At 40.1% G+C, this 23,102-nt stretch overlaps 1 protein-coding gene across 5 annotated transcripts in view; it reads right to left on the bottom strand.

The window, feature by feature from the left end:
• GBF1 (golgi brefeldin A resistant guanine nucleotide exchange factor 1) overlaps window positions 1-23,102 on the bottom strand; it is a 104,118-nt gene that overhangs the window by 17,912 nt on the left and 63,104 nt on the right. For 2 of the 5 annotated variants that reach the window (XM_058841719.1, XM_058841720.1), the window contains exons 5-21: window positions 19,871-19,989; window positions 19,125-19,233; window positions 18,703-18,763; window positions 17,080-17,134; window positions 15,546-15,644; window positions 10,181-10,316; window positions 8,744-8,973; window positions 8,062-8,230; window positions 7,663-7,874; window positions 6,895-6,993; window positions 6,291-6,485; window positions 5,802-5,988; window positions 5,180-5,320; window positions 4,546-4,634; window positions 1,343-1,545; window positions 798-921; window positions 375-500 (exon numbers count right to left, since the gene is read on the bottom strand). In XM_058841719.1, the coding sequence (XP_058697702.1) occupies window positions 375-500; window positions 798-921; window positions 1,343-1,545; window positions 4,546-4,634; window positions 5,180-5,320; window positions 5,802-5,988; window positions 6,291-6,485; window positions 6,895-6,993; window positions 7,663-7,874; window positions 8,062-8,230; window positions 8,744-8,973; window positions 10,181-10,316; window positions 15,546-15,644; window positions 17,080-17,134; window positions 18,703-18,763; window positions 19,125-19,233; window positions 19,871-19,989 (2,354 nt within the window). The remainder of the gene's footprint in view (window positions 1-374; window positions 501-797; window positions 922-1,342; window positions 1,546-4,545; window positions 4,635-5,179; window positions 5,321-5,801; window positions 5,989-6,290; window positions 6,486-6,894; window positions 6,994-7,662; window positions 7,875-8,061; window positions 8,231-8,743; window positions 8,974-10,180; window positions 10,317-15,545; window positions 15,645-17,079; window positions 17,135-18,702; window positions 18,764-19,124; window positions 19,234-19,870; window positions 19,990-23,102) is intronic. The other 3 variants (XM_058841722.1, XM_058841723.1, XM_058841721.1) reach the window with 2 other exon arrangements.

Here is a 23,102-nt window from a genome sequence, read left to right as displayed (position 1 = left end):
ACACGTGCTTAGCTGCAGCCGGACATCAGAATGGCAGGCCTGTACCACTGCACTGGCACTCACATGACTTAAACTCTCTAGAAGTAGCAGTACAACAATCTTCTTCATGTTACTATGTCTGAGGATACAGGTTGGTCACACAAACACAAGCTTCTTGAAGACTCTGCTAAATTCTCTGGCAAACTCCTATGTCTTCAGGCTGTCTCTTGCCTACAGCTACACTCTCAAATTGTACTCAGCTGTGGTGCTGCACTCCAGCTTATTGTGTACATGAGTGAAGGCCAAAGTAAAAAGACAATGCCACTGAGACAAAGAGACGTACTACACTGTTTTCAAAAGCAGAGAAGACAGATTCCTGCACTGGAAACACCCACCTCCAGAGTCATTGGGACATTCTGCTTGCGGACATTGTGGTTGTGCTGGTCAGTGTTCAGCATAATAACTGCATAGGCCAGGGCAAAGCAGGCATCACTATTAGCAAATGGAGACCCATTTGATTTCTGAAAGGCAAATAAATGCACAAATTAATCCTACAGGAACAGTGAAATGAGTGACCAAAACAGCCATTTTCCTAACCATAGTACTGAATCATCTCTGGGACAAACAAAATCTCAGGTTCTGGCTCTAGCTTTTGAAAAATAGCCCAGGAATCTATTTACCACTGCCAGCTCCTGCAAAACAACAGCTGCTGCTTGCAGAGCACAGTTATATAGGCCATTTGATCTGACATGTCCATCATGGCAAGCAGATGGACAAGAAAAAACGCAGTTTTGAGCTTTCTGCCACCAAGTACACACCCTCCAATGTTCTGTGAAGGCTTCTAACAGTCTCTGAATTACAGGTGCCTCTCCAGGTAATCTAAAGGCCTCTAGATAAAGTCGTAAAGCTTCATCCAGCCTTAAACCTTGGAAGCTGAAAGTCCTGCAAAAACAATGAAATGCAGTAAGAAGCTGAAACAGCATGGGAAAGGTAGGATAAACTTAATAACTACAATCTTGTTTGCTTAGACAGTAGAGAGGAGGGTGAGGAGAGAAGAAATATACCATGAACAGCCAAAAAACAATAAAAGAGAGTCAACAATCTTACAAGTGATTATGTATGTAATTATCTCTCCAGTCTTCACAGAGACTAGCCCTGCTCAAAGGCGCTTGAGTATCATACTTGTATATATCTAAGATGTTACCATATGCAAGAGATGCACAGAATTAAGGCATGGCAATACAGAGAGAACCAAGTGATAGAAACCAAATGCCACCAGGAACTACCATTCTACTGCTTTTTTTATTACTAAACTCTTAACTTTCACTGTTTCTTGACTAAAGATATACAGAAGCATACTCACCCAACAAAGCTTTCCAGCAAGTCTATGTTCTTACGGTCACTCACAAATTCCCCAATCATCTTTTTGTCCAGGCGAGGATTTTCCCGTAACCACCTGGCCACTTCATTGTTGTCAATGGGGGTAGCAAGAAGGTTTTTCTCCTGCAGAAACTGTATCCCTTTCTTTGGCTTTTGGTTGAACTGCTCTGTACCCGTTATCAGGAGCTGCAGGAGACATTCTGATAATTACAGCTTGAAGCGCATTTCTTATTTAAGATTGTTCTTGGCATTTGAACCAAAAACAAAACAGAAGAAAGATCAGCCTCAGCATGATCAAGTTTTCTGTACTATGTTATCCAGGAAAAAGGCTAATGAAGGACAGAAAATCTGCGTTCATCACAAGGTTTCACCATCAAATAGTACTGGACAGAGTAAGCATGAGCTGCCATCTCTGAAAAGCTTTAACATCTAACCAAGCAATAAGCTCTTCTACTTCAAATGCCTCACCTGCTCTCATTAGTAAACAGAGCAGATAAACCCCAGTCATGCGGCAAGATCAGCCCTACCCAGTTACAACAGCAGCACTGCTCTATTGTCCTCTCGTGTCCCTTTGGCTCCAGGTTCTCACAACTACCTCACCATCAGGAGACAGGCAGCAAGAATCCTCAGCACTCATACAGCAGGTGTAAGGAAGCAGTGCTACAAAAGCTAAAACTAAGAACTAGCAAACATTCTCCTAGTGAGAGATGGTCCCAGGAACATCTGGTATTCCAGCATGACAAGGTTATCTGTAGGCTGATAAGAGCAGCTACATATTTGGTTCTCAAAAGAACTCACCTACTCTGCCCTCCTAGGAAACTAGACTGTTGCATAGTCATGGTGTAATAGAACAACTAGGAAAGGGTTAACTGGATGTTCTTGGTGGTCAGAAAAACCAAAAGCACAAACAATGGTATGAACTTTACTAAGGAACCAGAATAAATGTCAGTTCCCTGTTAGCTCCTATCACGATCAGACTGCTAGCAATGACCTAGTGAACTAAATTCGTGACCATCATGATTACTAGCTCCCCTGGGCTTCTCAGTACCTCAGAAGCCACCAGCCCTCTGGTCTCTGCTTCCCCTGCCTATGTGAGCATACTCAAAACTGCAATGAAACGCAGACCCTGAAATAGCATGGAGTGCACAAAGACCCAGTGAGGCCATAACAAAAGAAAAACCATGCACTGCCCTGCTCTAGCAAGCCCGAAGGGAATGTATAACACTAGCAGCATTTCTATTTAGCTGTAAATCCTGAAACCCAAGACCAAGAATATTCTGTGGACTGGTTGAGTCCACAGACTCTTAAAACCACTTGAAAGGAGACTGGACTACTGGCAATTTGCGTTGCTTCTACAATCATGTCAGTCTTGTGCTTCTGAGCTTCTGGTCACCGCCCCTGGAAACATCAAAGACAACTTTGTTGCACAGTTGGTTTTCTGCTTTTATTTAGCTTCTTTTTCTTCCTTCCAACTGTGTTGTATTGTTATTAGTCAGAGGTTAAAGGAAGTAGAACATGCTGGTGCCAGGTCAGCATCAACATAACTGAAGCTGAGTGTTTGGTGTGCCCTGTTTATGTGCTTAGGATGAAACCACTAGGAGATTTAGAGTCAGAAAACAATTTTCCCTGGGCAAGCTCAGAGATTTATGAACATCTTCCTGCCCTCTACTCTTGATTTCTTCCAAACTTGTTTTCCAGCAGAGCAAAGCCAGAGTATTACCAACAGTTTTCAGTTAGAACAGAGGAAGCACTACGCAAGCTCCCTTCTCAACAATGGACTTTCACAGAGTCCATCAAGCAAAGCTGCTATGAAAGCAAGATTTAAGGCCAAAACTTGGTGATTGCTTTCAAGACTGCGCAGATGATCACTTCCCTCCACTGTGCTTGTGGCTGGGGAAGCCAGTTACTATTACCCCACTGCAGCACTGTGTTGCAGATAAAGAAAAAAAGTTTCTAAGTATTATAGTAAACTTCCTAGAGAGAAAGCAATGCTTTAAATTCCACTCAGATCCAGAGACTGCCAGAGTGGATCACAAAGCACAGATTAGTATGGCAGCAGAAAGAGATACATTGTATTTTCTTCTATTTTTGTTTAAGCAAGATTAAACAAATATGACCATCAATCCCTTATAAAAATGTAAAATAAAACCACCTATGCTGGACAGAAAAGCCAGAAGCCTTTTAGTCAGATACAAATAAAAAAAACCTTTTTCTTTTACCACAAGTGAATCCTTCAAAGACATTAATTTCTTTTCTACTATATCATTTCCTTACCCACAACTACTGTGGCCACTCATGTTTCATCCAGAACATGCATTATTTTCATACTGAAATTTAGTAATCTCTCACATCTGAAACAAGCCTACCTCATGCATATGTTGTGCAAAGAGAACAAAATATGTACAAAGAACACATGTGAATGGAAAAAAATCTCAAGAAACACACAACAAAAAAACCTGAACAGTCCCATGTAACCCCTGGGGACTTAAGATATATTCATCCACTGTCTCTGGAAGTGAAAGAGCAGGCCAGTACCAGATATTTGACACAGGACAGCAGATAAATACAAAGCCATTAGCATGGAGTACCTTTATCAACACTAGGCCTAGACCAGACACACTCAGGGAATGGAAAAGTTGTATAAAGTTTAGACTATAACTTGGATTAATGAGGTTCAAGGAAACTCTGAAAACAAAGAACAGCTTTAACACAATTGAGACAATCTTTGTGGTCATCCTTATGACAAAGCAAACAAAGGAATTATCAAAGCAGAATAGCAGACTAGTTAATTTCTACTACAGGCCTCTTGGTATGCTCTCAATTTAAATCTTTGATAAGAGCAGTGAAGCTGCCCTTTTTGATCAAAGTACCTGATAATCTCCATATAATAAAATCTAAATCCAGAGACTTTCCCACCCAGAAATCAGATGGACCTAGTTTTACAAACTGTGCCACAAAATTTCCCCAACACCTCTTGCAACCTTCGGCATTAACTAAACCGGAACGGGAAATAATCACTGCTGTCTCTGCAGTGTAGCAGGACTTTCAGTGGCTGACTCTTTAATTCTGATCAGCAGAGACCCAGAACTCAAAATTTCTGAGATATGACCAGTCATGCAAAGCCCACATGGGATGGGAATGAGGAGAATACACGAAGATCCACCTGTAGCATATTTCAAACCATACCTTCTTTTTGTTCTTAATCTGCATAAGTTCCTGAGGACTTGGAAGAATACAAGAAAATCGAGTAGGTTTCCTGGGGATACTCTTCTCAGCTAGAATGACAAAGCATCATTACAGTAAAACCTATCCCAAGGTTTACTCAGGCATGAGAGTATCCCATAATAACTTTTGGTCATGGAGACTTTGCTGTAATATGCTGCCCTGCAAATGGCAGTCACACTTCAATTTAATTACTACATTCCTCCCACCTACATTTTCTTCAGCATAATTGCCTAGTAGGCTCTTGTCCCAGTTTCACACAGTCACAGATTTAATTTACTGGCTATTTTGGCTACCTGCATTACTGATTCCCTGGAGAGCCCCTAGCTTCCTTCAAAACTCTAAGCACTGCTATGAATTCACACACTTCCGACCCAAAATGACCCACCAAGTGACACAGAAGAAATGCAGCACCTAGTAGGCATAAACAGCACACGTATAATAAAAATACATTCACCATATACCTCCTTCCAATTTTGAACACAATAGCTACAATGGTCCATACTACAGCAGGACCTGTCAGCAAATGTCAGGACCATCCTTAAGATATAGACACCCTACCCTGCGTATCATGTCAGGGTACTGCTGAGGCTATTACCTGCTTCACTTCCTCCTTCCAATTCCATGCAGCTCTCCTTCATCTGGTCAGCCATAAGGCATCCACTGGTGGGAGGACATGCCCCAGCTGGCTCTGAGACTGTACTGGAAGATTTTCCCTCACTGAATACTCTCTCAATATCTGTAGAGGTTAAAACAAACAAACAAACAAGCAAGGAAACAAACAAACAAAACCCACAAAAATATCCCAAACCAAACACCCACACAGAACCCATAAGCCAAGAAATAGAGCTATCAACAGTGAAATAATGAACTGATCACTCTAAATTGAACATGTCTTATTCAAAGGAGTTCCTTCTAGTAACCATGACTTTGCAGTATCCTCAGTATTTTGTCTACATGAATTCCATGGCATACCCTCATTCTGTTGTGACTGCCTGTCTTGATATGGTCTTTATATAAAGCTTCATGAGAGACAAATTTTAATATCTGCAAATTTTACAAAGCAAGGTTATTAACATCAGTGTATAGTTATAAAACATGCAACAGGAAGACTGAAAACATTTATTTATGGAGTTTACTATGTCAGCAACCAAAATGAGATCTCCAAGTTTAGCACAAGACTATGGTTAATATTAAAGTATCAAAGAAAGGGGTCTTACTATTGCTTGTTTCTTTGGTGCTGTTGATGGTTTCTGGGCTGGGTTTGACAACTTCCTTCTCTTGTTGATGTATGTTACTCAGCACTTTGGCCTGGCAATGTGCCTCGGTGCTATCTATCACTGTCAGCAATGCTTCCAGAGACAGCAGATGGACAGTATACAGCTGTCCAGAAACTGGAAAGGCATTCTGGTAAATAATACATAAGTATTAGTCAATTTTCATGTCTCTCTCACCATAACAGGTCAAGTAAGTTTCCCTCCACAGCTTGGGGAAGGCAAGAAACTAGAACAGAACACCCTAAGCTTTCTAGCTTGTATTTAATAGTTTATTTACTGTGATATTATAAAAGCATCATGACTCTTATTTTTCTCTTCTGCTTCCAAATGTTAAATGGCCTTCCTCATCTCTACAGCATTCTCACCCCGGACCCTTTGACTGCTCTCACTGTTAAGTCCTGCCCCCTCCCTCCCCTCGCCAGTGTTCAGCACCTTGGAGAGAAGCTTGGTGAGCTCCTCAAAGAGGTTGGCACAGTAGTAGTCGCAGTCGTAGTTAATGTACAGCTCAGTCACAAAACTGGGAATCCTCCACAGCTGAACAATGGCCTCCAAAGCCATCTCCTTCATTTCATAGGGCATCTTTGGGTTTTCCACAGTGATTATTTCCATCAGCTTCTTGATATACATCTGACAGAAACACAGGGCAGCTCAGTTTAAGGAAAGAAAAAAAAGCAGGACAGTGAATAGCTTTGAGGACTGCAGAGGGAGATTTAAGCTTCACCTTCCCCCATATTATTCCATCTTTAATGATGGCTCATTCTGAAGGAGGCTGTAAAAAGGTTTGAAATAGTTCTACCATTCGGTGCACCTGGATCTACAGTGCTTAAAAAACAGTCTGAAGGCAAGCAGCCTAGTACCAGTCTCAAAGACATTTGATTTTCCAACAGCAAAAAGTCTACACAGCCTACCCATAACAATGAGTCATTTATACAACCATAATTTGACACTTAGATTCTATTTTACAGTCCACATATATGCATTTAACTGAAGGCAAATAAACTATTATGAGGCACCCAGTCATACTCAAAAAACTCACCTCCAGCTGGAATTTCAGATGCTCTCTCATGCTCTCAAAGAGAAGAAAGCACACCCTCAGGGAGGCTGCATATAGATTGAGCCGTTCAACACTCAGTAGCTGAACAAGAAACAAAAAACCTTTAGGAATTACAAAGGCAAGTAATGTGCTCTAAGTAGCAGTACTATGGCACTGCAGGCATCACCTGGAATCAACCAAAGATCCACACACTGCCCCCCACAGCAATGATATTTTAGAAAACAAACCCTTGTTCAACCTCCTGGTCCCACTTCTTCCTAGTGGGGATGGATATACTTAATTCTCATCTGTGTGTGGTAACACTTCACCTACTACAACTTAGTTCTTTTGCCAAGTCCACAGAGACTCTTAGTGGTGAAGGAGCTTGGGAGAGGACCTGCCTCTGAGATGACCCCAGTGCAATTAATAGCTTGGTATCCCCCAAAGGTTCTGCCTACTACTAAGCTGGTAACTTAAATCCATAATTACCTCAAAACCAATTATATCAAAACACAGTGTCATCTTACAGTAACAGTTCATTCAAATCATGCTCATCCCTATTGGCCCTGGTCTGCAGAAAATAGCGTGACAACCTCTCCGGCTTTGCAACAGCGCCATTTGGGGCAATTCAGAACTCTCACTGCAGTCCAGGAGAGAGCTTCTTTGCAGACCTGCCAAACTTCCTAATACTAAATTTCAGTGCACTCTTTGATGGAAATTCGTATCTGACTCCCCAGTGCCATATTCCATGCAATCATAAGCCAGACTCACTTGAAATAGGTGCCGACACAACTCCTCCTTCACAAGTCCCAAGAGGGACTGACAGTTTGCAATGGGTGCTGACTCCAGAGCAACAGTCAGCAGCTGCAGTCCCATGTGGATCATCACCTCAGAGTTGTGGCGGTCATGAGGGTTGGTGAGTGAGATGAGGAAGCGGAACAGTTCTCTAATACATGGCAACCCATATGGGACCAGAGCTGCTCCTAAAGAAAAAAAAGAGACTAGCAACCTAAATTCTATTGTTTTCTTTTTTTTCAGGTGCCTAGCAAGTGCTAAAATTTTAATTGTTACAGATCCTCTAAGGAATAGGCACTTATCAGCCTCTTAGCAGGAAGTGAAACAAAACAGTGAAAATGAGACAGGACTTTAGCAGCATTGCCCACCTCTCACCTTCTTTTTGGGAAGACTGAGTAAAACGTACTCCCCGGGGATTTACATAGTCCATGTCATGAACTGAGGCAGAGTCAGAATGTTCTGCTACAGATGTGCACTCCTCTAGGACCTCAGGGATAGACTCGACAGAAGCTGATTGGACTTTCTCCTCCCTCAGACTGTCGCTCTTCATTGAAATGTCATTTGAGAATGAAAGAAGCAAAAGGAGAGTTAACAAGCACTAGGCAAGTGAAAAAAGTCTCACTTGTTCACAGTTAATCTGTAGCTATTACAACAACACAGGTCACTAATGGAAGAGTATCAGAAAAGCAAAATTTAAAAGAAAAGAGACCCTCTACACAAGCTACAACCCTCTCTTACCCTTCCACTTACATCAAGTTCTTATCTGCTTTATATAACTCTAGTCTACATAACTTAGTCCCCTTGTGAGACTAAGGACTTTACCTCATAAATACTCCTATAACCTATCAGTTCTTACTCCCTCTGAGGTCAAAATTTTGCTCATTTTTTTTGTTTGAAATGCTACACAACTGCAGCACACTACTTCTGTTTAAGACTTCCTAGCATTTTTACCATTCTAAATATCTGCAGCTCTGAAAGATCCCCTGCAGCTCTATGATCCTCTCAATAGCATTACTGTTAGAGTTGGAACTTTTCTCTGCAAATTATATTCATGTACCTGGAGTTCAGTCTGATTTTGATTTTCGGCCACTTTGGCCTCATTTGAAGGTGTTCTTGCATTAAGTCCCAAAGAAGCGACTTGGTCCAAATCTGTCAGGTCTTCCTTGGATGTTGTCTGTGAGGACAACTCCAACCCACTGTCTGTAACAGGGCTGACCGCTGATGAAACATTTTCTGAGCTCCCAGAGGAGCTGGGAGAAGGTGCATCTATGAAAGTAACTCCGCTTGCTGATGAGAAACAGAAGCAAAATTATTATTATTGCTCTGTCCCTCAAACACAAATTCATACATTAAACACAGCAAATTATTTCACACTGCAAATTATCTCAGCAGCACACTAAGTTAGAGAACACAGATGAACAAAGATCTCTCTTGCTAGGTATTAATGAATTAAATAGATGAACATTGGAGATACTAGTAGTTCTCTAAATTTAACACAGTAGTTGGAGTCTGACTCAGCAAATTAGGTAACCTGCATAGTTAGATAAAGGGTGCAGAGAATTTACATAAGAAGGAATCTGAAAAGACTCTAAAAAGGTGTACTTTACTTTTTAATATAATGGCACAACCACTTTAAATCCTCTCATCAAGAATTAATCATTCCTTCAAAATGAGAATTTTGACTTGATTCTAAAGCAGGGCCTATTTCTTTAATTCTTCCTAAACAAATGAAAATTCATTACAATTCAAATGGATCTGAAATATAAGCAGTGAAGAATTTTTACTACTTCTAAATATGAGACAGTGCTCCAAGAATCTAAGTGTTCCTTACAAAATCACAGGATCAGTTAGGTTGGAAAAGACCTCTGAGATCATCGAGTCCAGCCTATGACTGAACACCACCATGTCAGCCAGACCATGGCACTGAATGCCACATCCAGTCTTTCTTTAAACACCTCTAGGGACTGTGACTCCATCACCTCCCTGGGCAATCCATTTCAATGTTTAATCACCCTTTCTGTGAAGAAATTATTCCTAATGTCCAAGCTAAGCCTCCCCTAGAACAGCTTAAGACTATGTCCCCTTGTCCTGTCACTAGTTGCCCTTGGCTCTCCTCTTGTCAGTGTTACTGTTCTCAGTCTCTTGTATCTGTCTGCTGCATCCTCCAGCTCCTCTGCTGTCCATAACTTCAGCCAGTTCTCCAGATGTGCATTCTCTTTTGTCCAAACTACCCCTATGAGGCATACTGAAGGCACAAGAATGCTGTCATGTTATCTGCAGGACCATGACTTTCTCATCAATACGTATTCCATTTCCTGAAAACTCTTTCTCCTCGATCTGAGAAGTTATGATATGTTTCATTGCTACAGTCACTGAGAACTAATATGATAAGAATTATTGCAAAATAATATATTAGAAGAAAAGAAATCAAGACATATTCAAAAAAGCTCTAGCATGGATGCTGTCTGGTCTCTTGAAAAAGATTTCAACTTACCTGTGGTATTAGTAGCATTGCCTGCTGACTGTTCTGTCCCAGGAGAGACCTTAGTTACGTGTCGAGGAGGCCTAGGTGATCTCTTCTGCTTTTTCCATTTCGATGACTCACTCATTCCTCCAGCTCTCATTTTCAACTGAAAATAATAATCATTAATATCAGTATTGCAAAACCACATAGCATAATGGATTACACAAGCCAACTCAGAAAGGCTACCTCAAAAACTTTAAAGTCAGGCAATAGCACTCAAATGTATCACACAAATTAATCAGCATCTCAAAATCATGCAAATTACCCCTTGACTCCCCACATATTAGCCAACACTCCACAGCTAAATCAAGGGACAATTAACTGCAGTTACTCTGCTGTAATATACACTTAACAGTTCAATTATCACAGTGCTCCCTATTCCATATCAATACCTCCCAACTTTAAATGAGGATAAAGAATTCTCTTAGCCCTACACATCTCAAATCTCTTTGCTTTTACCAAAGCTCCTCCAGACTTCCAAAGGGCGTCAATTAAAGTATCTAAATAAGCATTAGTTAGGTTTGACATGAAACTAAAATTTCACCATCTATATATCAAGCTGACAATGAAGTGTGAGCATGCTGCAGTTCTGTCACTAATCTCTTACCTCAATTCACTCCTCATCTTTGTAGCAATGCCATGCTCACTTTCCTCCATGCTCACTATTAACAAGTGTTTCTAACACTTCACTTGCTACTGGTGCATGGTTCATTGCAAATAGCATCCTAGTGATTTAGAAACAAACCTCATTTTCCTTTCACCTTCCTTCTGTCACATTACTTCTCCTCAGATCTAATCTAACCTTGACTCTTGATATCCTTGCTGACCAAGATTCTACTTCTAGTTTGTACACAGAACTTTGATTGGGAAAACAAGAACAAAAACAGGAACAGGGCAGGCTGTGTGGCACACAGCACTGCTATTTCAGGCATGAAATGCTCCAGAACTTCTTTAAAACATTATGATATTTAGTCAGATAGCAAATGGCCCTGACCAGCATGAAAACCAGTTCCTTACAATGGGAGTTCCTCCAAGTGCAGGATTGCATCTACTCTTGTGTTTGGTAGCTGCAGTCAACTTTTCTGATGCTGCCAATTCCTCACTTTGGATGCAAATTTAAGCACTGAACAGGTACCGTACATGGCATGGAAGCCATTCAACAAGCTTCAGTACCAGGTCATATTCAGTATTCTGCTTTGTAAATTTATTACAGTTAGGTTTTATTTTGGGCTATAGCATTCCTTATTTCTTATAACTGTAGTATCAGATTTAACTTATGTAGAAGACAGCTATATTCTTTAGTCTCTTCCTTCTTCTGCAACTTACCTCCTTCCAGCTACCTACTACTCTTAAAGGCCAATAAACCTTCTAGGTTCCACCACTGTTTCTCCTTTTCTTTCCATTTTCCAGGTAGAATTCTAACTCCCCATATATGGCCTCAGCCTGTACTTCTTCCCATTTAAACAAAGCTTGTGAAAATGTTATATCCCAGTGCAGCAAACCATTTGTGTAACTTTTCTTCACACCACAAGTTGTATTTGTTTGATGACTAATCCCCAGGTTTTAGCCGTGCTACAGTTTCCTTGAGTGTGCTAATTAATAGATTCAGAATTATTTTGCTCCTTGTTATTTCTTTCAAATATTGCAGTTAGAATCCTAAATCACAGCTTCTGGCAAATACATGACAAGCACACAGCTAAAAAAAAAATTTTACAGATTTCAAAATGTTTTACAATGCTTATGGATCATAATCCTTTCATGTCAAAATTATCAGCTCTCTCATCTTTCTTATTTATTGCTTCATAGGGCTATATAAAATATGTGTTATCTTTGATTCTTGATCTTGATTCTTGATCTTCAATCTTGAGTTTCTAAAATCTGAGCCTTAAATACCACCAATAGCTGCATTTATTAAAGGCTTCACCTACAAATTAGATCAGATAGTTTTACCTACTAGTTATTACAGAAATAGCTGGGTTGGGGTTTTTTTCTCCTTTTTCAGTAAATTATACAATAAGATCTGAAGACTTATGGTTCATCATACCAAACAACTTTCATTAGGAAGGAAACCAGGAAGCATTATGTGTTACACCAAAAAAAAGTCTGTTTCACAATTTCAAAACAGACTTTGCTTCTAGCTAATAAATCATGTTATTGTTATATGCTAGGTTAAAAGTTGCTTGCAGCAGGATGCAAAATTAAATCAGCAAAATGGAGCTGAGATACTGATACAGGTTAACCATATACTGCTACTTCTGCCCTCAGTCATGCTCCTGAAACACCCCTAATGTTTAAAACATTCTATCAAACAATGCAACTGTGACAATTTAATTACTATGTCTAATCTCCCCTTTCATACTACACCAAATACCACCTCCATTCATCACTAGCCCTTTCAAAAAAGCACTTTTCCTCAGACATAAAATCTACCCTCTGCAATTGTCCTGTTTTAACTTCCAAGATTCCATCTCAAGGGTCTTAAGATATAGGCTCATATGTAATCATTTTGACAAACCTATGCCATCTTTCAGAGACTGAGTCACAACAGCTTCATATGGATGGGAAACAGTGCAGTCAGGCAGGCAAGAAGACTCACCTGATTTTTAAAGATTCCAAAACGCTTAACCGACTATAAATAATTTAGACCAGAATCGAAGTTTATTTGAGCTTTTTAAGTCGGTTTTTTTGTTGTTGTTGTTGTGGCGTTTTTTGGGATTTTGGTTCGGGTGGTTTTCTGTGGATTTCATTTTTTGTGGTTTTTGTTTTGGTTTGGTTTTTTAGGTTTTTTTGGGGGGGTGGGAGAGGGTTTGGGTTTTTTGTTTGTTTGTTTGTTTTTGATTTTTAGGGGGTGTGGGGTTTTTTTGGGTGGGAGGGGTGTTTTTGTTGTTTGGTTGTTTTTTTTCAGGGAGTAGAGGGGTAGGTGGGGTGAGATACAATGAGATTACCCAGTAGGTACTTTCCATCTCATACCATCCAATCTCCACATTCTACACAAACGGGCATCCTTTTATTAGAATTACCTAGTAGGACTACATAGAACTATTTCCCATATAATTTTGCCCTCCCTCCTTTTTCTTTTGCAATCTCGTTTTGCTTCAAGGTAGCAAACTATGGCACAGCTTTAAAAATTTGCAAAAGCAAACAGAAATCCTTAATAAAAACATTGAATCAGTGTGAAGAGGCTAAATGTTGTTTTAACAAACAAATACTGAGTTTGGAAATTCTAAAACAATACATGTATCAAAGGACAGCAAAGTAACATCATTCCTTCTGGATTTTCTTTGAATTAAAAGGTAACAATCTCACGATTCCTTGCTTTTAATATTAGTATAAATAATGTAAAAAACACTTGTACAGTTTGCCTTTGACTAAAGGAACTATTTCTAAATCTTGTTTTTACCTTCAATTCCAAGGCATTTCCCAGTTTCTCTAGAAAGCTGCATTGTATGTTAACACACTGATATTTTAAACGTAATGTTGCCTTTTTGACTAAATGCAGCAGCTAAATGGCATTTAACAGATCATTAACATATCCTGAATCTCACATATTATCTAAAACTCTCCTCTTCCATGCTCAGTGATACTAGAGTTACATTAGTTTTCTATTTATCAACATCCTTGAGACTACTTTAAGCTTGTTGTTTTGATGGTATAAACCATTTGATGTTGGTATTAAAATATTCTTTAGAAATGAGAGAGGGAGCTCAGAGGTACTGTTCATTCAGCTTGGAATTCTGTACAGATTCAACTACGTTTATCTGAGTTACCTTTGCATAAAGAAATGTCCACAAAATTATAGAAGACAAGAATTACAAGACTCCAAATGCTTCCTTTGATAGATGAGGTTTTACAAATAAAACCCTAGCTAAGGTCTAGGAAGGTGAAGAAAAATATAATACTACAAGATTCTTTTTAAATGGTCCATGAGATCTCATTTTTCTACAAGTCACCTTACCTGTACTCGTTTGTTTTTCCATAAGATACTGTAAGCCTCAAGAAAAAAGGGCAGGGGCCAATGATTAGTAATTAAAGTGATTATACTAAAACACGAGCTCATTCTAGATGCAGCATGGAACTGGTCAGCACACCAAGTAGCGTTCAAGACACAAAAGCATGCAGAGAGAACGCAGTCCACGATCCGAGTCCTGGAGACACCGAGGCAATCCAGTCATCTCATTTACGTACCTGCCTGTACTGCAACAACTTATGAAGGTTATTTGGTGAAACGCATCTTAGGCAACTATGAACAAAACCCACCCCAAAAATCTGTGAAAATTCAGATTTATGCTCCTCCTCACTCCCACAGCAGAGCCCAATGTTTACCTAGAACACTTTGTACTGCAATGGGAAACATTTCTTAATCTTTTTTTCTGTGTAACTGCATAAATCTGCAAGTCTCGAGCCACTGCCTTTCAAACTATTCTCTTTGTATAACTACTTTGTCTTAGACACAGGACAAAAGAGTGGCATTTCTAAAAGTTCTGTTCATCTCTATTTGGACTAAGTAACATTAATGCCAGACAAAAAATAAAGCTACATTAATTTTATGAACCAACATAGAAAATTGAGAACAGTCCTGTCTAAGTTAGTTTTTCAGAGTTACCATGACTGATCCAAACCAAATAATCTGCATGCCTACAGTATTTCTTTAGAAATTTAGAAATTTAGAATTCTAGGGGAATTAGCAGGGACTAAGACGTTTTGTAAATCAGTTCGGCCCCACAGATCCCCCATTAGCATATACTGTGCTGGGACACATACTTAATTTCAGTAGAAACATGAACAAAGATGTTGAAAATATACAGCAGTCTCCTTCAAGAAAAATTCTGAAAGCACTGAACTCTGTGGCACTTTACCAAGTAACAAAGATCAAAGCTTCACCTTAACTAAAAAAAATTTAATGCTGGGTCAAAAAACCCCTCAGGTACATGGAGGAGCTATGTCTATAATTAAGATCAACAAGCAAGACACACAACACTTCAGAGACAAATCTACACTTTTTATGTTCCTTTTTTTCAGGTTTTCACTGTCAAATTTTATCCATGCCCTCCCACTCCCTTCCTCCAGAGGATTCTGTGATGGTCTTTTAGGTGGCACTCTTAGGTGGCACCAACACACTGAATGCTGCTGAAAACAAGGGTCTCTCCCTCCCAAGCCTGCCCCAGCTGCAGCCACAACACTGCAAAGCAACCACGGCATGCACTGTCTCCAAAAGCCATGCTGTGTCAAATGAGTGGAGGGAGATTTGCTGCACACAACGTAACTATCTCTCAGGTGGTGTTTACAAGAGAAGGAAGAGGGGAGTAAGGTAACAAGGGAGAAGGGAGAGAGAGACCTTCAGGTTCTTAAAGATCAATACCCTCTCTAATTGGTTCAGGGCTTTGGGCTGTTCCCCACTACTTAGCTCCAGTTTGTTGAGGAGACCTGAAGAAATCTGTGAAAGATAGGCAAATGCATGGTTTAAACAAAGCAAAATAAACCCAAAGAGAAGAATAACCTGGCAGAGTGCAAGGCTGCAGGGCACACTCCTGACATGCACAGCGAAGAGACAGTACAGGGGAACTGCACAGACTGGACACAAGACAGAGCATCACTTAACCGAGCTGGGAGCAGCCATCACTTGGTAAGGGCAGCCCTCCTAAATTCAGTCACCTTCACTTTACACCTTCTGTACACAAACCATGACAAAGCCTGATACCTGCCATACATTAGCCTGATCTCTTTTAGCTTTCTGTACGCCAGCCTACCATCATCACAAATCCTGTGAATTCTCCAACAGCAAGGGAAACAAGCAGTCATTAGTTTACTAGACAAGAAGTAAAGTCCTAAGCTTCACTAGGTTTCAAATTCCTACAACCAAGCATTCAGTCTCTCAAAACACTGCTCTACTGGCTCTGAAAGGTATGCTTACCCTATGCTGCCCCTTTTCTCAACTCATTGAAATAAAAGCAGTGGAAATTATAAACTGTATATTATATTCAGTGTTAAGTTGAAAGGTGCTTATTTCTTCTCTAGCACTTTTCCCCATCCTGTTGGTTGGTCTCAACAGCAGAATCTATTACCTTTATTGATATTCTTTGTATTTCATACAAAGAATATAGAACTATATATGGAGTACCTCAATAGGACCTCTCTTCAGTAAGAAAGTACTACATTAATAATCATATAAGGTCACATCATGGCATTTGAAATACTGAATCCAGCTGCTAAAAAACTCATTGATCAAGATGGTGGCGTTAAAAAAATCCAGAATGCCCAGCATCAGAGAGCTGTATCTTTAGGGAAAGTGGGATAAAGAAAAATCTATTTTGATTTGGCTGCTAATAGAGATGGCATTGATCGTGTGAACTAAGGTGTTCACCACAGAACGCTGCCCCTTCTAGAATTCACCAAAGCTTTTTCTACAAAAGCCAATTTCACGCTTTCATGCTGTTTCACCAGCCTCAAAAAGTTTCCCTTTTATACAGAAAGAACTGGACAAAAATACATCTCAAGAGCTCAGACCTGTAGTGATTGAAGAGTGATGATGAAGAAGCTGGAGAGAGAGCAGAAGGCAGCAAATAACCAGACAATGACACCATCAGATCCCAGAACTTGCTGGGGTTTTCTAGCCCACAGCAGCTGATGGCTGTTCCCAGAATCCAGACTGTCTCACTTAGGCAGCAGTATCACTAAAGAGACTTGCCACTGGGTATGTGGACTTAATCCCACGAATTAATGAATCTATGTCCACTTATGCGGTTAAACATGCTCTTTCAGTGAACTGGGACTTGTAGAAATAAAGAAATACAAGTGTGAAAACAAACAAAATAGAGATGAGCACAAGCCAAAGACAGGAGCAGAACAGTCAACACAGTGCTGAGTCTTACCTTCTTCATGTTCGTTCCCATGTAGCTTTTAGGCTCTTCTTTAAACTGAGGCAACCTGAAATACAAAGAGCAAGCCAAAACACATAAGCTTACATAGATTAACAAGAAGGGGAAAGAAACAGGTTGATCTTTCCAGTCATGCTGCAGATACTGGAAAACCCAAGTTAGTTTTTACTACTAATGGCTATTTTTCTATATTGATTTTCCTGCCGTGTAAAGACCATTTATTTTCCTTCGGTGTATGTTTTCAGCATTTACTATTTACATTTGTTGAAAACAGGTTTCTCTGATGTTGCTAAAAGCAGCTGCTGAGTCAGTGTCATCCACAGCAGGACTCTTGTAGTGTACATTTTATCACTAGTCATGGCAATTCTTCTTTTTGAATTTGTAGAAATCCCAGCAGTTATCCTGTGTTCTGTATCATATAAACACAATTGTGGAGGGCAGCAGATGCACATAAAGTTGAATCTTTGGAGATAAGCAGTTCTCATCTCAGAATGAGGTAGACTGCTCTCACCTGTGCTACCAAATGACAGCATGTACAGCTCTACAAATCCACACACCCTGCTCTCTCTTCTGTTACGTTACTACAATTCTGTCTTTACTTGATGAGGATATAAAAGCCTTGGCGCATAGCTTTGACTATTTCTTTTTCTGGAAATCAAGACAGCCAAACCACCCCTGCAGTTGCTGCCTTTGCCTTGCATCTCTATCCCAATGTCCACAGGCACAGATGGTGACAGTGTCTCCAAGCCTTATCAAGGACAGAGGAGAGGATTACACAGTAAGTAATGAAAAAGCAAGTAAAATTCAAATATGCATTTGGAGAAAAAGTAATGTGGTGGCTCCTCTTTAAGGAGATTGATTCTGACTTTGCCTAACATTCATCCAGTGCACAATGCAGGGCACTCAGAGGAGAAAAAACTGAGATCCCATTGGAACTGTGTGACAGTGGGGAAAAAAATATGATGTAACTGTGTTTCATAAGCTGTCAGTTTCACTAAAATCCTTTCCTACTTAAAGTATATCTGTACCTGTAAAAATTTCCTCTTTACAATACCCAGAGAAAGTCTATGATTACTTCACTATTTGAAAAAACAATTTTGAAGTTAATTAACTTACTTGAGTTTTAAAGAAGTCATCTTAATTACCTGAAGGATGCTGAAAGGGGCAGAACATTTGTCCAAGACACACGACTTCAAGAGTTTTAAATGTTCTTTGATGCGTGAGGTCAAAGCTCACAGCTTGAAATCAATGTGTGGCTATTCAACACCATTTCTATTCTCTCTGCTAAAGAGAGCTATATTTTTTAGAACACCTTTTTTTCAGTGAAGTTTGCATTCTCTGTCCTGAAACTGGTTCTCTATCCTAAAGCTCTTTATTACTTGGCTGTCCATCTCTCCTCAAAGGACACCTTAAACCAGGCAGCCTTCCTTACCTCTGTCTCCCTGCAGTCTGACAGGGTCAGCCCTAGAGAGAAGTGCCAAATCCTTCATCCCCTTCCACCTCTAAATAATGACCATTTTGGATGATTTTTCTGAGGGCCCTTAAGTGGAAGTGTGGAATCTTTCTGTCCTTAGAGGGCCATCTCGGCAATGCTGAGGCAAACACAAGCAGGTTTACCTTGTGAAGAGCAGCTGCACCATGTCGACCAGAGTGTGCTCTGCAGATTTTCTCAATAACTCTGCGAAGACAAAAACAAATAACACAGGTGTCATTACTCAGTGTGATATTATCAAGAGGCTTCTTCAAGCAGACTCCCCTCCGAGTCTTGTTTACAGAGATTACGGCAAATTTATTAAAACCAGCTCCAACCCAGCGTTACTGCAAACGGTCACGGCATCACACGGTGGCGCTACACAGCTGGGGAAAAGAGCAGTCCAAACTTGTACAGTGAACGCTCAACAGATTTTCCATGAAGTTGTAGAAAGACACAATAATATAAAGCTCAGCAGCTTTCCATGGATGCATGCTCTATAACAGAACTAGTTAATACTGAAGAAATCTGATCAATTTCTTAACGGCAGAAGTATGAACAAACCTACCACTGAGCCTCATTTCGAAGCATATGCGGAAACAGGACTGCATGATTTCACACACCGATTCGTTGGTGAGGTGGGCTCCCACTGGGGTAAGCAGCAATGTCCTCAACACCTGCGAAGAACAGCACCTGTATGTACCACACTGCAATGATGCTTGTGTGCATTCCCAAGGGGAGGTTGGTTTCCTCAAGAAAGACTACCATGAGCAGAAAAGCTAAGGAGGTTTCTTCTGGAGTCATTTCAAACTGAATGCTCTGCTCAAGAAGCCAATTAGGAGACAAGAATGGTCTCCTGACCCACTTCTAAAGGAGGCCAGATACATTGCATGCTACCCAATATTTAAATTCAGGAACTAGATATCTGCTCAGAAGTACACAGACCCAAGAGCTACCCAGTCCATACATTTATCTCTACAAAGAAGAGACAAAATTTATTTTTTCTCAAAAATAACTTTGAGAGCTCTGTATTCTTAATTAACCCCCCCAACACAGACCATGCACAAGGCAGGATTATCCACACTACCCCCTTACCAAGTTCATAATTTAAAAATAATTTAATTTGAGCTTTTAACTATTTTCATTTGGAAAAGCTTTTACCACAGGTATATGAGCCATCTGTTTAAAAATAAAATCTGTCACTAAGCTCCTACAGAGTCAAAACATTGCTCCCTCCTCTTCATCTCTATGTAACAGGATATGTTCCATAACAGGCTGCAACCATTATGGTAATTACCATTTCTCTCCTCTTACCTGTAGGATTTTCATCAAGACAACCTCATCGCTTGCATGATCTGTGCCCACAAATCGAGCATGAGTGACAGCATCTGCCATGTTCTCCATCCCTTCTGCTGTGCCCTCATGGCTGGGATCTGAATAACAGAATAAAAATATGTGTCAGTGAAAAACTATCTACCGTCTACCACCTCTACGGGGAGACATCTACAGGGAGATACTGTGTGACCTGCAGCTTCCTCAATTTATGTGACTTGCAGCGAGTTGACCCGACAAGAACATAACTTACCTCCCACTAACAGAAAGGCTTTATAACTGGGAGCTTTCAGAATGACATACCAAGAATCTACTAATATTTGCAAAAAGATATAACTTAGCAAAGAAAATAATTACAATTCCATTGTTACCAGTTCTCTGTGTTTTAGAAGTTAACTTCTAAGACTGTGTCCCATTCCCTACAATACAGCACAATCAGCTATTAAATGCATTCAGTGCCTCCTTGGGAATAAAGAAAAAACAGCTCTTAAACATAGGGAACCTAAAATTTACTCTCATGAGAAGAAAATGCCAAACAGGTTCCACTAAATTGAGAAGGGAAAATTGTCTCTTGTTCTACATCCCTCTCAAGGAACGAGATCTGGGAAGGAACAGACCAGTAGTTTTCCCCAGAGAAAACAGCAGACAGACACAATCACACAATCACAGTTTAGATATTGCAGGCCTCCCACTCCAATCATTCATCAAGGCTCCTTCTCTCCATTTCAGTCTTTTGCAGCTACAAACAATGGTGCAGTTGAGAGAATGTTTAGGATGAGATTGTTGCTAGTAATTGTATCTTCTGCTACATTACAGTGGCTTCAGAAAAGCTGCCTCTGGCTTTGATTTCATTCTCACTTAGACAATATGGCACTAGGCAAGAATCTTGATACCCTTCTACCTAAACAGTCATTAGAAAAGAAAGGAGACAACCTAAACATTGCTTAATACCTCATTAATTGGCAATGGGGCCTCTTGAACTCCAGCAAGAATGATGCTGACAGAGGAACCAAGGAAGACCTGCTTTATAGAGAAGCTTCACAGATTCCCTCTTTGACTCCAGTAATATTCACATCTAGGAAGGGCTATAAGCCCTTGGTATTAAAGAAAGCTGCCCTTATTGTGGTCCAGAGACAGCAGCCTCTACCACACTCCTATCCTGAGCAGCTGCAGGATAAGAAATTCTCATAGTTGCATAAAACTGAAATGGCATCAGCGTACTTTAGACTCACATAAATCTGCATAGGAACAGCACTTTGCTGTTGCCATCTCTTACACGTCCCTATTAAGAACAGTGCTTACTTACTTTTGACATTGTTCACACACACACACAGAGAAATCTTGCACAGTTTAGAGAGAATTCCTCTCCTGGTTTGCCAGGCAAACCTCACTGAGCTATCAAGAAGGCTGTTCTAAAACCAATTGGTCACTTTTCACCTAATTTAGCAGCAGCACGCAACAGGATAAAAATTGATATGGGGAAGCATTAGTTAAGAGGCCTGGCTTCAAAAGCAGTTACCTACATACCTTCAATAATTCAGTGAGAAGGTACTACTCTTCTACCAGAGAATAAAACAAGTCTAAGGCTGGTGTCTCATGGACTCTTATTCATGGAGGCAATAGCTTAAATCACCAATAGGGATGTAGGCTCATGCTGAATTGTCTTAGCTAAACTGGGCAAAGACCAGAAGTGTTACAATGCCAGCACCTACATTAGCATTACTGTTAATCAAGCTCAAAAACCACAGTGGAAAGCAGCCCAGTGGGAATTAAGACGAAAAATCAATTTGTTGCAGAAAAGGCTCCCACAAGTAGGACACACAGATTCACCTCACTGTCACCTTTTCCAGTAGACATGAGTTACTCTAGTCTTAGTGATATATTTAATTGTAGTTACAGATAAAGAGTCTGTGTGAAAAGGAAATGCAGGCAAGTTGTGCACAGACTTCAACAGATCTATGAGTACTGCTTTGCTGTTCTAGCCCCTACCTTCAACACCTCTCTCCCAACACACATCACGCCTGACTACTTCAGTTCTGGCTCCCTGGAACAGCACTACAAATTCAGGTCAATTTATAAAGCCTCTTGAGTTCAATTAAAAGCACAGATACTTCTACTTTGCAGAAACACGATACAGAAAAAAAATCTTTGTTCCCTTGTGAGAAAACAGTATAAAAAGATGTACCGATTCCTGCTCAGAATCACTAACAAGAAGTTTGAGTGAACACAATAACAGTTTAAAAATTGCCATCTACAATGCAAAGATCTAGATACCCCATCTAGATACACAACTTTCATACTGGGCGCTGTCTTACAACAGGTGGGCAAAGAACAAACAGAAATCAGAAAATCCAGGCTCTGAACCAGAGGGAATTCAGGAAAGCCAGAAGCCTGCTTGGTAACACCTTTAATGGAACTAAAATAAATCACCAAGGAGACAGAAAAGGTAGAGGGGAGAACAAGCTTTAAACTCCTTTAACAGCAAGTCCTCTCACTGGAAGCTGAACAACAGATACTTAATTATGGATACACAATTTTCAGGAACATCAGGGAAAGCTAACTTTAGAAATGAAGCCAGAAGCTGCTGTGGAAAATAAAAAGAGAACATACTTTTTCTGAGGGAAATACAGAAAAACCCAACTCTGAAATTCAGCCACTAGTCTCCCTATAGCTAAGGTTTGAGCTCATCCAGTAGGCTGACAACTCACTAGCTACTGCAAAACTGCTGAGCAAGGTAATAACTAATCTGAGGGATAAAAATCCATAGTAGTATTGCCACACAGTTTTAAAAGTTACTGTGTAATTTATCAACTGAAACTCTTGCAGAAGAAGTACTTAGAGGAGAGGATAATCACTGTAAGGCTAAAACACATACATGGTGTATATCAAGTAATTTTATCTAACTGAGCTGTGATTGCACACTATACCATTAGTGAATCTGCAATTCAAACTGCTAGAGATCAGAAGTTTTAAACTCAATAATTATTATTTTCTAACTAGTTTTAAAACATACCCCTCAGCACTACTGGCCTAAAAAGGAGACAGATAACCACCTTCTGACATGTGACAGAATAAAAAAACAATGAGACTGCACAAGGATTAGCAATGAAATACTCTGGAAATGGGAAAAGAAAGCCATTTTAAACAAAGATATTTATCAGAGGAGTTTGGCTCTTTCGCTGCACCCTGGTTTTCAACCCACTGTGTACAGCAA

Source organism: Poecile atricapillus, chromosome 6 (genome assembly GCF_030490865.1).
Source record: "Poecile atricapillus isolate bPoeAtr1 chromosome 6, bPoeAtr1.hap1, whole genome shotgun sequence".
Lineage (NCBI taxonomy): Eukaryota > Metazoa > Chordata > Aves > Passeriformes > Paridae > Poecile > Poecile atricapillus.
The sequence above is the reverse complement of the archived record's forward strand: the minus strand, read 5'-3'. Positions and strand labels throughout refer to the sequence as shown.